This window comes from Arachis hypogaea, chromosome 17 (assembly GCF_003086295.3).
Source record: "Arachis hypogaea cultivar Tifrunner chromosome 17, arahy.Tifrunner.gnm2.J5K5, whole genome shotgun sequence".
NCBI lineage: Eukaryota > Viridiplantae > Streptophyta > Magnoliopsida > Fabales > Fabaceae > Arachis > Arachis hypogaea.
The window spans coordinates 19,180,813-19,196,393 of NC_092052.1; the positions used below are offsets into that span (position 1 = coordinate 19,180,813).

Sequence of the window (15,581 nt, forward strand, 5' to 3'; positions counted from 1 at the left end):
TTTATTCCTGTGTGTTCTGCCCTTCTTATTTATTCTGATGTTCTTTACTTTGTTTTAATCTATATGTCCAATTATAGAATAGAAATACATACCAAGAGAGTAATTGAGGCCATTATTTGATTTTAGCTCACTTATCCCAAAATAGCCTACCTTTTACATCACCCTTGTTAGCCCCCTTGAGCTTTTAAATCTCTCTTATTCTATCAGCCACATTACTAGCCTTAAGCAGAAAAACAAAATAAAAATCCCAAGTTGAATCCTTGGTTAGCTTAAGATAGAAATTGTGTAATTGTTTAAGTATGGGAAACCTATTGGGAACATGGATGATAAAAACAAAAGGTAGAAAAGTTGAAAAGAATAAAATAATTCAAAATAAAAGTTTTGGGAAGCATGCTCATGTGAAATCAAAATAATTGAATTACCATGTGCATTAAAAAAAAGTGTTATTTTTCAATAGTTGAATAAAGGGGACACAAAAGAATTCCCCAAATGTGAAATAAAGCAATGCACATGGGATAAAAATAATAAACATTGAAACATGAGCATGTAACATCAAAAGTGGGAAAATATAGGAAAATAGGTAAAGAAGCTTTGCTTTACAAGGTATGTATGTTAGGTGAGATCTTAGACTAATTAAGGATTCACTTATTAGCTCACTTAGCCTTATAATATACCCTTACCTTTACCTTGGCCCCATTACAACCTTAACTAAAGACCTCATGATTTTTGGTATGTCTATATTCTATAATTGTTGATTGGTTAGATGAAGAAAAAAGTTATAGAAAGTAAGAATAAAAAGAAGAATAGAGTGATTAACCCAATAAACACTGAGTGACTAGAGAGTAAACACAAAATCCAGTGAAGATTCAATAGCTCATTAACATATATCTCTGCTGAAATTATTAATTGTCTTGCAAGTTTATAAAATAATTTTCTCTCCCATTTCAATTGTAAAGGTACTTTATCAACTATCTAAGGTTTGGCTATATATATATATATATATATATATGACTCCTTGAGAATGTGAATTAATTCAACTACATGCAAGCTTTATATACAAGTGAATAAAAATTAGAATTGCATGATGCATCTAGGTAGTTACATTTAGATTAGATTGCATTGCATGGCATTCCACCACTTTAACCTAACATTAGCATGAGGACATGCTATTGTTTAAGTGTGGGGAGGTTAATAAACCCATATTTTATGATATATTTTGTGCTTAATCTGAGTGATTTATTCAATCCTTCACCCACTTATTCATATTAATTGTATAGTTTTACTTTACCTTCCTTATTATGTGATGTATGTGAAAACATGTTTCCTATGCTTAAAAATAATTATTTTGATTACCCTTTATGTCCATTCGATGCCGTGATTAGTGTGTTGAGTAGTTTCAGATCTTCTAAGGCAGGAATGACTTAAGGGATGGAAAGGAAACATACAAAAATGGAAGGAAAGCACAAAACAGAGTTTTTGAAGAAACTGGCAACCACGCAATCGCATGGGTGACGCCGCCGCATGCCAGCGCGAAAAGACATTGACGCGGCCGCATAACTGACGCGACCGCGCGCCTCGAGCGAAACACATATGACGCGGTCGCATGACTGACGCGACCGCGTGACAAGGAAAACTCCGAATGACGCGACCGCGTGACCCACGCGGACGTGTGACAGAGGCCACGCACCAGAAATTGCAGAAAACGCTCATAGTGAATTCTGAAGCCCTTTTTGGCCCAAATCCAAGTTCAGAAGGCCTAGACCAGAGGTTATGAAGTGGGGGAATGCATCCATTCAAGGAGAGTCTCCACTTTAGTTAGTTTTCATGATTTATATTTAGTTTAGAGAGAGAGGTTCTCTCCTCTCTCCCCTCTCTTTAAGATTAGGATTTAGAATTAGGATTTTATTCGCTTTCAGGATTATCTCTTTATCAGGTTCAATATTCCCTTTTATTTACTTTTGCAATTTAATTTATGAATTCTTCCATGTTACAGATTACTCTTTTGAATTAATGTTATTTGAGGTATTTCAGTTTAATATTGCTTTCTTTTATTTACATTATTGTTATTCCCATCTGAAGACATTTTTATTCCAGTAGATTTACTTTTCTCCTTTTGGTCTTGGTTAAGAAATCAGTAACTCAGGAGTTATCAAACTCAAACATGATTGATAATTGTTATCTTTGTTAATTAAATTGAACTTCAATAATCTCAATCTTTTCTTAGGAAATAAATAGGATCCGTAGATCAAACCAATTAATCCCTTGACCTTCCTTTATCTTAGTAAAGGTTAAAAAAGTGGAATTAAGATTCAATTCTCATCATCATTGATAAGGATAACTAGGATAGGACCTCCAATTTCTCATACCTTGCCATTTAAATTGCTTGTTCTTCACTTACTTTATTTGCTAATTAGACTATTCGCTCCTCATTCTCAAAACCCCAATTTACAATCTCCATAACCAATAATAAGAACATACTTCCCTGCAGTTCCTTAAGAAGACGACCCGAGGTTTGAATACTTTGGTTATCAATTTATTTAGGGGTTTGTTACTTGTGACAACCAAAACGTTTGTATGAAAGGACTTTTGAAGGTTTAGAAACTATACTTGCAACGAGGATTATCCGCAAATTTCTAGACCACGCAAAAGTTCTCTCATCATCCGCCACATGAATAAATGGGAATGAGGACAGGGATTGAGGTATCCGTCCATGGGGACCATAAAATTTTCACGAAAGAAAATTTAATTAAATGTCCTTATATATAAATTATGTAAGCAACTCTAATTCATTTTATTTTAATTTATATTTTCAAAATTTTATGTGTATGTTATTATGTTAAATTTGTATTTGATTAGATATATATGGTTGAATTGTATATGATTTTGTTATGATTGTGTTAATTTTTTTAAAAAAATAAAACTTAATAATATTTATGAATACCTGCCTCCCCGCAAGGAGAAATAAACGAGGATCCGTGACGGGGATGGAGCGAAGACCGGGGCATTTTACTAAACAGGGACGGGGTTGAGGAGGGGTTCCCGCCCATGGAGACTTATTGTCATTCTTACCCATGGGACCCATTAAATCAATGCGCATATGAAATTATTGATTTATTCTAATTTATATATACATAAATTCATTAGTAACCCTAATTTCTGCCTCCGATTCGAACCCTTTTTTTTCATTCAAACTCATTCTGAGGCTCGATTTTGGATCTCTCTCTATAATTGACTTTTTCTATCTCTCAAGTTTGTCATTATATCGCTGAGTCTTGTCTCAAAAAATTTTGTTCTGTTGTTATATTAGAAGATGTTTTTTTTATTTTTTCTTTTTTAAATTTTAATTTTCATAATGAATATGTTATGAATTATGTTGAATTATATTGAATTAATTATTTTGTGATTATTATATTATGATTTCTTTTTTTTTTAAAGAAGATATTTGTGAATATATGTGTTTTCTAAGGGGATAATTACATAGAGATTTGAGACGAAGATGAAGATGGAACGGGAGACATTTTTTTAAGGAAAAACAACCATTTGTACCCATAAACTTTACGAACGTTGACAAAAGTACCCATTAAAGAAGGAAACTAACGTTGTATCCATTAAAGATGGAGTCCGTACGACAAAAGTAGCCAAATCCTAAATTTATGTTGACTTTTTAATAAAATTCCAGAATTACCCCCACCATTATCTTCAACCCCTCCTCTCTTCTTTCCCAAATCTTAAACACCTCAATTACCTAAAAACCCTAATCTCAATACCTAAAAACCCCCAAATTATCATTTTCCTAACCCTAATCTCAATACCCCTTTCAACAAATTTCAACCCTCTCTTTATTCAGCAATTTAACCTTTCTTCTTCTTCTTCTTCTATGGCTTCAATGAACTTGCTGGGTTTCTCTCTCTCCCCTCAAGAACAACACACTACTACTACTCATCATCATCAAACTCGTTTTGGGCTATTCAATCCCACTGCACAAGATGATGTAACTGCTGTTGATGATGGAAACTGCTTCGATCTCACTCCTTCCACTCATGCCGCTACTACTCTCAACCTCCCTCCTTTTCCCATCTATCAAAAACCCTTCAACAATCATCATCACCTTTCTACTCATCAAGGTTTAATAATTATTTTTCTCTTTTAATTTCTCTATTATTATTACAAATTACTCTTTTTTTTTTAATTTTTCTTTATCATCATAGATTGGAAGGAGAATAACTACATCAACCAAAACCTGCTATTGGAAACTTCATGCAACAACAATAACAATGTCGACAACAATCACCACCACCATTACCAACAACCCAAGCTCGAGAACTTCCTCGGTGGACACTCCTTCGCCGATCATCATTATGATTACGGTGCCAACTCATCGGGAGACTACCTCTTCCAAAACTGCTCTCAGCCGGAAGTTACAGCAGCAGGAGGAGAAGGCTCCGCCGACGGCAGTGGGGAAGCACAAACTCAATACACCATCAACACGTGTTGGTGAAGGAGGTGGTAAAATTGATGAAAAGAATAAAGAGAGGGTTGAAATTTGTTAAAAGGGGTATTGAGATTAGGGTTAGGAAAATGATAATTTGGGGTTTTTAGGTATTGAGATTAGGATTTTTACGTAATGGAGGTGTTTGAGATTTGGGAAAGAAGAGAGGAGGGGTTGAAGATAATGGTGGGGGTAATTCTGGAATTTTATTAAAAAGTCAACATTTTAGGATTTGGCTACTTTTGTCGTACGGAATCTATCTTTGATGGATCCAGCGTTAGCTTCCTTCTTTAATGGGTACTTTTGTCAGCATTCGTAAAGTTCATGGGTACAAATGGTTGTTTTTCCTTTTTTTAAAACGAGAGTGAGGGACGGGAAAGGAGACCCGTCGCGCCCCCACAAGTATTCATTATCATCTCTAACTAGCAACGAATATTTAATATGGGCTGATTTGAGATGGGACATGTGAAATTTGTAACACCCTACCACACTTAATCTTATGCTTAAGTCATAAGATTGAGATAGCAAGGTATTACGACCTCTAAAAGTATATATAGTAAAAGAGATATTTAACTAGGAGCCTTGAAAAACGGGTAAAACTAAAACGCAAAGTAAAAGCGCAACGCTTAGAAAACGAGATAACTTGCGTGTGAAGAAACCGAAAGTCAGCGAACATAATATAAACAGAAACTAAGAGTAAAGAGCCAAAAAGATACATAATAACAAGTTCCTAACTCAGCCTGCAAAGTCAAGGCTGGCCGGAGAATATTTACATACATATATGCATATCCCAAAGCCCAAAATACATAAATAAAACCCTAGCTCTCCATTAGCCTCTAAGAGGAACAAAATAACAAGTCAATCGGAGAGAGTTAAGTATATGTATATACACACAACTAGAAAATGGATTAATACAGACAGATTTACAAACGGATTTAGTCTTTATTACAGACGGATTTTTGGTTACCGACGAAATTACCGACGGATTTTGTCCCTCTGTAAAAGCCCCGTCGAAAATTATTTACCGACGAATTTTTTTCGTCAAAAAATTATAGACGGATTTTTACCAGTTACCGACGGATTTTCCCTCTCTAAATTTTCTACCCATTTCCCAATGGCGACGCACTTTCAGACGGATTTTCTGTCTGTAATTACAGACAGATTTTCAGACGAATTTTCTGTCTGTAATTACAGAAAAATTTTCAGACGAATTTTTCGTCTGTAATTACAGACGAATTTTCCGTCTGTAAATCCATCAGTAAGGTAAATTTTTTTTTTAGATTTTTTCTTTACAAAATACACATTTTTTCATACAAAATAAATATAAATTTAATAAATAAATTTTTTATCTAATTTGTATTCGAATATTTATAATATTTCAAAAAATAAACAAATTTATTATATTATCGAACTAAAAGAAAAATACTATAATCAAGGAAGCCAATATAATTCAAAAAATAAACAAAGTGTATTGATACATCAACTATAATAATAAATAACTATACATCAACAAAATGTGTTGATACATCAACTATAATTCAAAATATATACTCAGTGTATTGTTCTTATAGCATCATATAAAGAGGAAGAAGAAGTTACATTAAATTAATTAATTATTTGACAAATGCATCCTTGCTGGGAGTTACATTATTTGTAACTCATTCTTGTATATTTTAATCTCAGCTTCAAATGGAGTAATGATGCTGTCAATTGGGAGAATATCATCATCCTTTTGATTTGCATGTACCCTTCTAAGAGTTGCTTCTGCCGCATATTGTGTAGCCAATGCACATTTCTTTTCATTTGCCAGTTTCTTGATTTTCATATTCTGCATGGCAGTAGATTTAAAAACATGCATTTAGATATACTAAACATGATTTCAAATTCCATGAAATAACAGGACCAGACTATAGAGCACCTTTTGTTTGAGATGATCATCAGTAACTCCAAGCCTCTCCTCCAGTTTATTAACTTCATTTCTCAACTGGCAGACTCCAAAAGAATATGTTTTGTAATTATAATGCAACTGAAATACACAGAGACTAAAACTTAAATGCTAAAATTAGTTGATGATACCTTGAACATTATCACACTAGCTAGGATGGTAAGTGTTGTGAACATGACACAGTATATAGGAGAAACTACTGCAGTGTTGAAGGTGTCAAGAGCCTGAAATATTACAATTACATTACATTAGTTAAGTATAGTTGATTTCAAATTGCGAAAATTGTGTGTAATTCATAAAACAAATATGAAGTATGGCAATTATTCATGTTCCACTAAATAAAATTGAGACAACATTTTCAACAAGATATATGAATACAAACATCGATGTAAATAATGATAATTGATATTGAAATTATTAAGTAAATAACAACTATAGAGTAAACCATATTACTCCAATTAGCTGTAACTGAACAAATCTAAAAATTGTTCTTGAGAAGAGAACATAGAAAAAAGAGAAAAATACTGAACCAAAACTTTTAGTACCTTTTTGGATCAATAACAACCAAGATAATCATTATAATCATCGTGAAAAAAAAAAAAACTTTCATCTAGGAAAAACCTTCGCCGAATTCACAAACTCTGCATCAGAAATCGCGGAATTCTCGAATTGGTTCGCATCATCTTGTTCGGCTGGGGCAGGGAGATTAAGATCTATGAAACTCTCTCTTCCAAGCTTTGAGGAACTAGTGGTGGCAACCAATGACAAAGTTCGACGAGGACTACCAATGCTGTTCCCTCCAACAAAGCAGAGGGAATTATAAGAGATAATCATTGGTTAACATTTATATGCATAAGAAAAATTGGTGAAGAGTGAATTGCAACAAATTTCCCATTTCAGCATTTTTCGAGTAACTAAATATTTTAATCATAGATAAGCCTAACAATATTTAATAAATTAAATAATATATCTCAGGATTAAATTTTGTTAATGACGAATAAACCCATTTCATATTCTAAATTAACTCACAATCTATAGTTATGTGGCAAGTATTAGTATAAAGAGGGAAAAATTGTGAACAATTGAATGATTTTCAAGGAGTATCCAAAAGAAACTCTAATAATTAAGACAACAAAAAAATTATGCACTTTTCCATGAGTTCCCTGATTTAATGTCCAACATTACTAGTTGGCTTATTTACCGTCCATCATTTAGGATTCAAGTTTCACAAAAAGTTAAAAATTATGCACTTTTCCATGAGTTCCTTGATTTAATGTCCAGCATTACTAGTTGGCATATTTACCATCCATCATTTAGGATTCAAGTTTCACAAAAAGTTAAATCTCATGTATGATATGCATATGGTTAACTTATCTTATTAATAGGTGACCAGGGTCATATGCAAAACTCTACTGTGGAACTTTTTCTCCTGTTCACATGCAAGTATCCAAAACAAATGATGATGAAACCTAGAAAAAATCACATCTATACTGGTTTCTACTTTCAGATAAGATGTCGAGCATTCACAATCGTTGTGTTTCATTAATTTACAAAACTGAAGGAAGAATATAGTTTACATACCTATGACTAGCTGTCTCAACATAATGTGTCTCTGGTACAGTAGGAAGTGAAGGGTTTTCATAACCATTTCTTTCCATACTTTCCACATCTGCTTTGTTTACCAAATCCGGTATTGCAACCAAGTCATGTAACTCAAAATAAACACAAATCTTATATTCATATTAGAACCAGTAGCACATTAACTTATAAAAAATAAACACAAATCTTATATTCATACTAGACAGCTAAATGCGCCTGAATTTAACCCTCCACAGAAGCAGCAGCTGAAGTCAAATGCGCCTCAGACTTGTCGCTATCTTCAATTCCAGGAGATCCCTACAAAAACAACACCATCCAAAAAATCCCCAAAATAAGAACACAACTAATAAAAAATGACACATAAAGCTACCCCTCCCTCAAAACAGATTAAACATCAGATAAGAATTACGAATAAGCAACCGCACCAGCACACAACATAGCAATCTCAAATTCAAATGAATCTTGATCTTGATTGGCTCAACAGCTATGATCGCATAGCATTCCCTCATTGATCTTGATTTCTTGTAGGTTGGCAGTTAATCTGTAAGCCATTGCTACTCCTTGGGGCATGGTGATACCATTGCCATGACTTAGTAGCCTGCCAGCCTGCCATACAGCCAAACCACTAATCTTTTTTGTACCGAAAAAGGGGCTCCTGATAGGAGAGTAGCACCTATCCTAGCCATTAACTGTAGGCTAGAAAACTAACCAGAAGTCTTCGAACAACATAACCAATAATAAAATAAATGCCTCGACTAAAGCTATGTATTCAAAGAATACAACGAGACTAGATAATTCAAGATAATTATCATATGGATCTTCCCACGTGATAAAGTTCATGCCAAGCCACCAATCATTACTGTCTCATACTTAAATTTGTATGTAGAACTGACCTTAAACAAGAGGTTATCATCATTACAAATTTACAATAATAACAAGCTAAGTTCAGGATCTAAAAGATAGAGCAGAATATTAGGAAAAAATCTTTAAGATGAACAAATTCACTATGAATCTCTGAACACCTCTCTAAGTCCAATTTCTCCAAGTTAACTAAGCTTGAGAAAGCATGATCATATGTCACTGATAGAAGATTTAAGCATAAATTGTACTAATATTACCTTTGACAAATTTTCTCAAGCTCTCTGGGATCAGTAACTAATACTTGAACACCCAATTGCATTTTAGTCTTTTGAAGATTAAAATCAAGACATGCAATTTTTGCAGGGGCAACCTTAAGAGGCATTCCTTGAGCTGCACGGCCAGTATTTAGAGGAAAACCATTCATCAGAAAGCCGTCTCTAGCACTTTTTCCATGAGCCTTCAATATATTGATTCCCTATAATAATGGTGAACCAAAAAAAAAGGACAGAGGATAAAATCCAGAGAATGACCGTGATAATTAAAGCACGTAAAGGCAAGATTTAACTAATTGAAGTACACATCACAAATTCTCAACTCATGCTGAAAATAGAATGTTTTAGTTTCACCTAGGAGCAAGCCATATAAATAATAAGATGAAAAGGAATTCGAAAAACCAACCTTGATTGGGTATTTAACTTCCCCCCTAGCATTGGTCATCTTACAGCTTGCACTACCTCTACAACCTGTGTAAATAACCATGCAGCCAGAGGTTTGTCCTGAGACCTGCCAAATCATATAAGCCAACAAAACTAATCAGCATTTGCAATCTTTGCATGAAATGCATACCTCTTGTACCAAACAGAAAATAAAAGCATAAACCAAACAGATCCAAAAAGTGAAAATCAAATTCATTTGCAGTATATATACCAAAAACAAAAACACCTTCGAAAAGAAAAAAGGAAATAAATCATGTTCCTTCTTAATTTGAAACCAACCTTAACGTGGTAGTGACATTATACTTGGACAGCATCCTGCCACCAAAATAACCATGTCAGTAACAAATTTCTATTTGACAAATCCATAGAATCAATCAGTGCACTAACCTGATATCTTTCATGAAAAGCTGTTTGGGCTTTTCCACCAAACTTGATATCATCCCGGAGTATCTGCTCCTCACTCTTCAGCCAAGTAGATCATAGACAAAGTTAATTTTATTTTCCATTAATATTTAAGCTGAAAAGAAGGTCATAAAACAGAAGGAAAAAAAAGGAACCTTCCAATATTCTATCTTAACATATCACCTAACTACTTCTACAACTTCCAAATCACAGAAGAGAGAATAATACTGCAATAAATAATCCTAATAATACAATTTCTGCATAGATATATCTATCTGGTGCAATAAGTGATTAAGAGAAGCCATAATCTAGAAGTTCAATTCAATTCTATATTTATAAGAGTTCAACGAATTTCACTGTATTGCTAGAACATTGATTAATGAAGAATGTGCAATTCTAGGGTTTCAAAAACAATTAACCAAACAGAATAAACAAACATGCATACAATATGAGAGGAAATAGATTAAACCAGCGTTACAATGGTGAAACTGAAAAAGTTTCAGAAAGCCTCTTCAAGCTATATATATAAAATTGAAATCCAAGTGTTTCACACATTGTATAAGAACGAAAAATACTAAGATGAATGATTGAAAGCAATGCATTTATCTACACAAAAAAAAATCACAAATAGAGTAGAATCATGGAACAAGCTCAGAACAGGTCATCAAATCCCTAAGCTGGAAATTAGAAAAATTTAAACAGAAGAAAGAGAATGGAAAGGGCAAAATTACCATCTGTTTCGAGATACCAGCATGTGATAGAAAACTGAAACAGGAACAAGAAGCTCAATCAGCATCAATAACAACAAGAAGATAGAATCTGCGAGGAAAAATTGATAAACCTAAAATTGGTACAGAAAAATTGAACCCTAAGCAACAGCAAGGAGGGGGCTCGTGCGACGCAAGGGATGATAGAGAGAGATCGTGCAACGCAAGCGGTGGCGGCAGCGACAGAAGAAGACGAAAACTCAGAGGAACGATCAAACAATGGCAATAGAGGCGGCGGCGGAGGAGGAGGAGGAACGGAAGAGAGCGTGACGGAGAAGATCCATTGGAAGGGGTGTGACGGAGCTTCAGTGTGACTGAACCAAAGCTGAGATGCGCCGCTAATGGAGGATATGGAAGGGATGAGCGTAGAGATTTGTAATCGTGATTGAAATGCAGAGCTTTTTGGTAACAACCCTTATTTTAATATTTTTCGACGGAAAATTTTAAATTACAGACGGAAAAATCCGTCTGTAATAATTTAATAAAATGCTATATTTTTTTATTTAGTTACAGACGGATTTTCCATCTGTAACCATTTTTCACGGAAAAAAATTAATTTTTCTGACAGAATTATCGACGGATTTTTTTTTCCGTCTGTAATTTATGCTAATTCATTTTTTTTTGTTTTCCGACAAAAAATTCCTCTGAAATTCCCTCTGTATTTCAGTGGGATAAAATCCGTCGGAAATATCCATCTGTAATAACTAGTTTTCTAGTAGTACATAAGCTATATATCAAAATAAACCCAGGAACTACTCCGCCTCAAAACGCCTAACGAGGAGCCTCTCGACCTGCATTTGAAAAATACAACATAGTATGGGGTGAGAACTGGAGGTTCTTAGCATGGTAAAGGTGCCATGCATATAAGATATAAGGTCCTGGGAATGCCAGAGGCAATCCTAGAACGCCACACTCAGATTATAAAGTTTAAGATATATTAAACAGAAACCATAAGGGTGGCCTTCTAAGGGTTCCGAAACTTAACTAAAACTCGACCTAAACACTAGACCCTTCTATCCTTCCTCCATTCCTCCATCTCCGGTGAATATGCACAGACAGATAAGCAAACACAGGTAATTTACAGGTAATGCAGATAACAATTATAATAAGTAGCAGATTATAATCACGAAGGCAATCCCAAACAATTCACAAGCAAGCAATCCAAACAATATGCACATGATGCATGCCTGTCCTATGGCTATTGATATCAACTGTCGGTTATGTAGCCATCCCGACATGTCCTCAAGCTAAAAAAATACATCATGGGGAGGATCCCTAAGCTAACATGGGGAAGAGAAAACACCCCAAGCTCAATAATATCCATGGGTGGAGAACCAAGTTGACATGGAGAGAAGAGATGACATCCCAAGCTGACATGGAGAAAATAATACCCCAAGCTCAAAATATTCAATCATTTCTCATAATTATCATTTTCATTCTCGATACTAATTCATGTCTCATCTCATCATTCTCAATTTCACTTAACTCATTGATCATACATTTTATTATCCTTGATTAATTAATATCATCAATTCTCAATTTCTTACATTATTCTCTTACTTGCCTCATACATTTCATAATACTTGTAGAAAATCAATCATTCAAGCCTTAGCATCAGAACTCATTCATACATGCACCTCCTTCTTATACAATTCATCATTTTTAACATTTAATTCATTCCCAAGTTATCTCTATTTCCTAACTCCAACTTATAACTATGCTTATCATTATGTTCTAGTGCTAAAAGGGTAAAAACAGAGGTTTGGAGGTTCAAAATTGAGCTTTAAAACACATAATACCTTTGCTGAAAATAGGGGAGTCACGCGTACGCATGCAAACCAGGCAGTAGCGTTTGTCCACGAAGGGGGTATATGCATACGCAAAAGTTCCATGTCACGCATATGCGTGGGCCACGCGTACGCGTGGACATGCGTTTTTCCAAAAATTTCACTAAGTTTTAAAAGCTGTAGAATTTCCATTTTTCACCTTAAACTTCCGACGCACATAAATTTTTTTGTTTTAAATCATTTTTCCTCCGTTCTTCGAACGGCGTAAACTTCACGGACCCAATTTTTATACAAAATAAGTTTGAAATAATTTGGGGATCCAGAAGCCAAGTTATGACTCGCCGAAATTTGACCAAAAACTAAATTTTACAAGAAGCTCCAAAACCTCATTTTCTTTTTAAAGCTCATTCCAGCCCAATTCATCATACCTATAATCATCAATATCACATACTTTTGACAATATCACAATAATCTTTTCAATCTTACCATTTCTCAATTCAATACCATCTCACTTCAACCTAAACTTCACAAGTTTATCATCAAACATCAACAAACCAACCTATATTTACATAATGCCAAAATCACAAGTTCTTCAAACATCATCACCTCATCATTCATCATTCCAATACCAATAAAACCAAGTGAATACCACACATACTCAAACCATATCATTATTACTAAACATCCAATAATACATATAATCAGTTCAGCTTATCCTAAGGTTCTCTAGCCTAAGTTTTCACACGACATTATATATTATACACGCGAAACCTAAACCATACCTTGGCCGATTTCAACGTATTAACGAAGACAAACCACAAGACAAAAGGGCAATGCTTCAATCACCAAGATTTAACACTAACTCCACTAAGCTCTCAAATCAAGCTTCCAATGATTCCAAGAATCTCCATATCATGCATTCATACACCTAACACATATATATACATACATACATATATCCAACAATTCAATATCCAATATAATCCAAACAAGAAAAACTAGGGTTTAGGACTCTCACCGTGTCTACGGACTAAACGAACTAAATCCGTCAAGCTCCACAAGTTAAATTGAACCTAGAGTACTAAATTAAACAAAATCTCAACATGGGTTCCCTTTAATTTCGAAAATTGAGGGATAGAGAGGCTGGGGTGAGATTGAAGCTTACCTATGAAATTGATTCGATAGAATCGTAAAGCTCGATGTGGTGGACGCGTGACCGCAAACGGTGCGGCGATCGGAAATCGGATGAAGAAGTTATGGTGGATTAAGGTTGTGGCGAGGGTTTGGAAGCTCTCTTCTCCCCTTGGCTATTCAGCGTTGGTTTCTGCTGAAATGGGGAAGAAGATGAGCCCTGGGCTCATTTATTTGATGGGTTCAGTTGGGTCTACGGGCCCAATTCAACCGGTTCGGTCCGTTCGATCCAATCTTAGGCCAAATTTTTCGAAATTAGTGTCAAATTTCTCATTTTAAAGAGCTCTATCCTATTTTAATATAAGATTTTCATTTCTAATTTTTCTTATTAAAATTTAATTTATTGACTAATTATGTGCTAATTTAGCGGGGTTTACAGAATTTATCTGTATCGGGCCTTAAGATAATAAACCTAAATCGTATTTAGGACCCTAACAATAGGTCTAGGTTGATCTTGCTCGCTTGAGGGTCTTATTGGGAACAAATATATATTTGATTAATATTTTGAGTCATTGTTGTAACAAATAGATATATACTATTAAATTTTATTGCATTTAGTATATATAAAAGTTGAATATACGTGCAAGATATTTTTCGATTCAAATTAAAAAAAAAACATTTTTCTTTTCTCTTTTAGTTTTAAATATTATTTATTAATGCAATAAAAAATGAATAACAATAATAATTCACATAATTAAAATATATTATCTTAATATATATGACATTATATATATCAAGAATTTTTATATATGATAAATAATTTTTTTATTTTTTGTAAAAATAATTTATATGTAAATCAACTAATCTTTATAATGTATAATTTATTGCATAATTTTCTCCTCTCAATATAGATAATTTAATGAATTTAATATACACAATATAATTTACATTATTTAACATACGAAATAAGTAATTTAAGCCATCATCTAGGATAATAAGTATAATAGTTCAAATACCTACTTACTTATTAATATTAAAAAATATATAAATAGTATAAACTGATTTTTTTTGGTAAAAAATAAATAATAAATGTTATTAATTAAGTTAATTACATAATAAAATTATTATGAATAATTTCTTAAATAATGATAAAAATAAGATCATTATTTTTACATACTATAAAATTTATAAAAAAAATTTGAATAATAAATCAACCCTCAATAAATTATATATTAGTGTTGTAAAAAAAATAAATTATACATTACATATTATTATATATATATATATATATATATATATATATATTATCAATTATTAAGTTATAATTAATTTTTAACCTAATTTGGGATAATTAAAATTTAAATGATTAAAATTATTAAAGACCGAATATATATTTTATACATAACTATTTTTTTTTTGTTATTGACATTGAAAACGAGTGAATTATTAATCAATTCTGAATTTAAATTTAAATGTGTAAGAAAATAAAAAAATTATTTTAAATTTTATCTCACTAACCAGAATTAATTTTAAAATAAAATTATATTGCATATTATATTATAGGATAATGTAGTTATTTATTTATTTTTTAGGATAATTATTATCAAATAATATAGTGTAAGAAATTAGAGAAAAATGTATTTACCAATCTAGGGAATAATAATTCATTTTTTCAATAAAATAAATTACATATTGAATAATAAAAGTTATTATAATTTCTCCTCGTACAAACTAATACTCAACGATGGTATTTTGGTAATATTACTAAATAATATTAATCAATTTAATAGTTTTTGTAATGCCATAGGTCTATAAGTTTGAAAATTTGAAAACTTGAAAATCATATCATAAAATATGAAATTTTAACTGGTGGTAACAATGTTG

The 15,581-nt window shown here is 32.8% G+C and overlaps 1 protein-coding gene across 10 annotated transcripts; it reads right to left on the reverse strand.

Annotated features, from left to right (window-relative positions):
* Positions 1-5,912: 5,912 nt before the first annotated feature.
* Positions 5,913-13,900, reverse strand: LOC112764623 (uncharacterized). 10 transcript variants are annotated; one of them, XM_072222583.1, is made up of 14 exons: positions 13,732-13,900; positions 10,880-11,570; positions 10,744-10,777; positions 9,998-10,072; positions 9,890-9,925; positions 9,573-9,677; positions 9,152-9,369; positions 8,459-8,639; positions 8,233-8,330; positions 8,016-8,103; positions 7,056-7,863; positions 6,566-6,658; positions 6,408-6,473; positions 5,913-6,317 (listed from the first exon to the last, which is right to left on the reverse strand). In XM_072222583.1, exons 11-14 carry the CDS (start codon positions 7,266-7,268, stop codon positions 6,132-6,134), a joined length of 558 nt encoding a protein of 185 aa, XP_072078684.1. In that variant the 5' UTR covers positions 7,269-7,863; positions 8,016-8,103; positions 8,233-8,330; positions 8,459-8,639; positions 9,152-9,369; positions 9,573-9,677; positions 9,890-9,925; positions 9,998-10,072; positions 10,744-10,777; positions 10,880-11,570; positions 13,732-13,900; the 3' UTR covers positions 5,913-6,131. The 10 variants fall into 10 exon arrangements, with proteins under 10 accessions (XP_072078684.1, XP_025666098.1, XP_072078683.1 ...); XM_025810313.3 differs by lacking the exon at positions 8,459-8,639 and having other exon boundaries at positions 7,056-7,224; XM_072222582.1 differs by lacking the exon at positions 8,459-8,639.
* Positions 13,901-15,581: the final 1,681 nt, after the last annotated feature.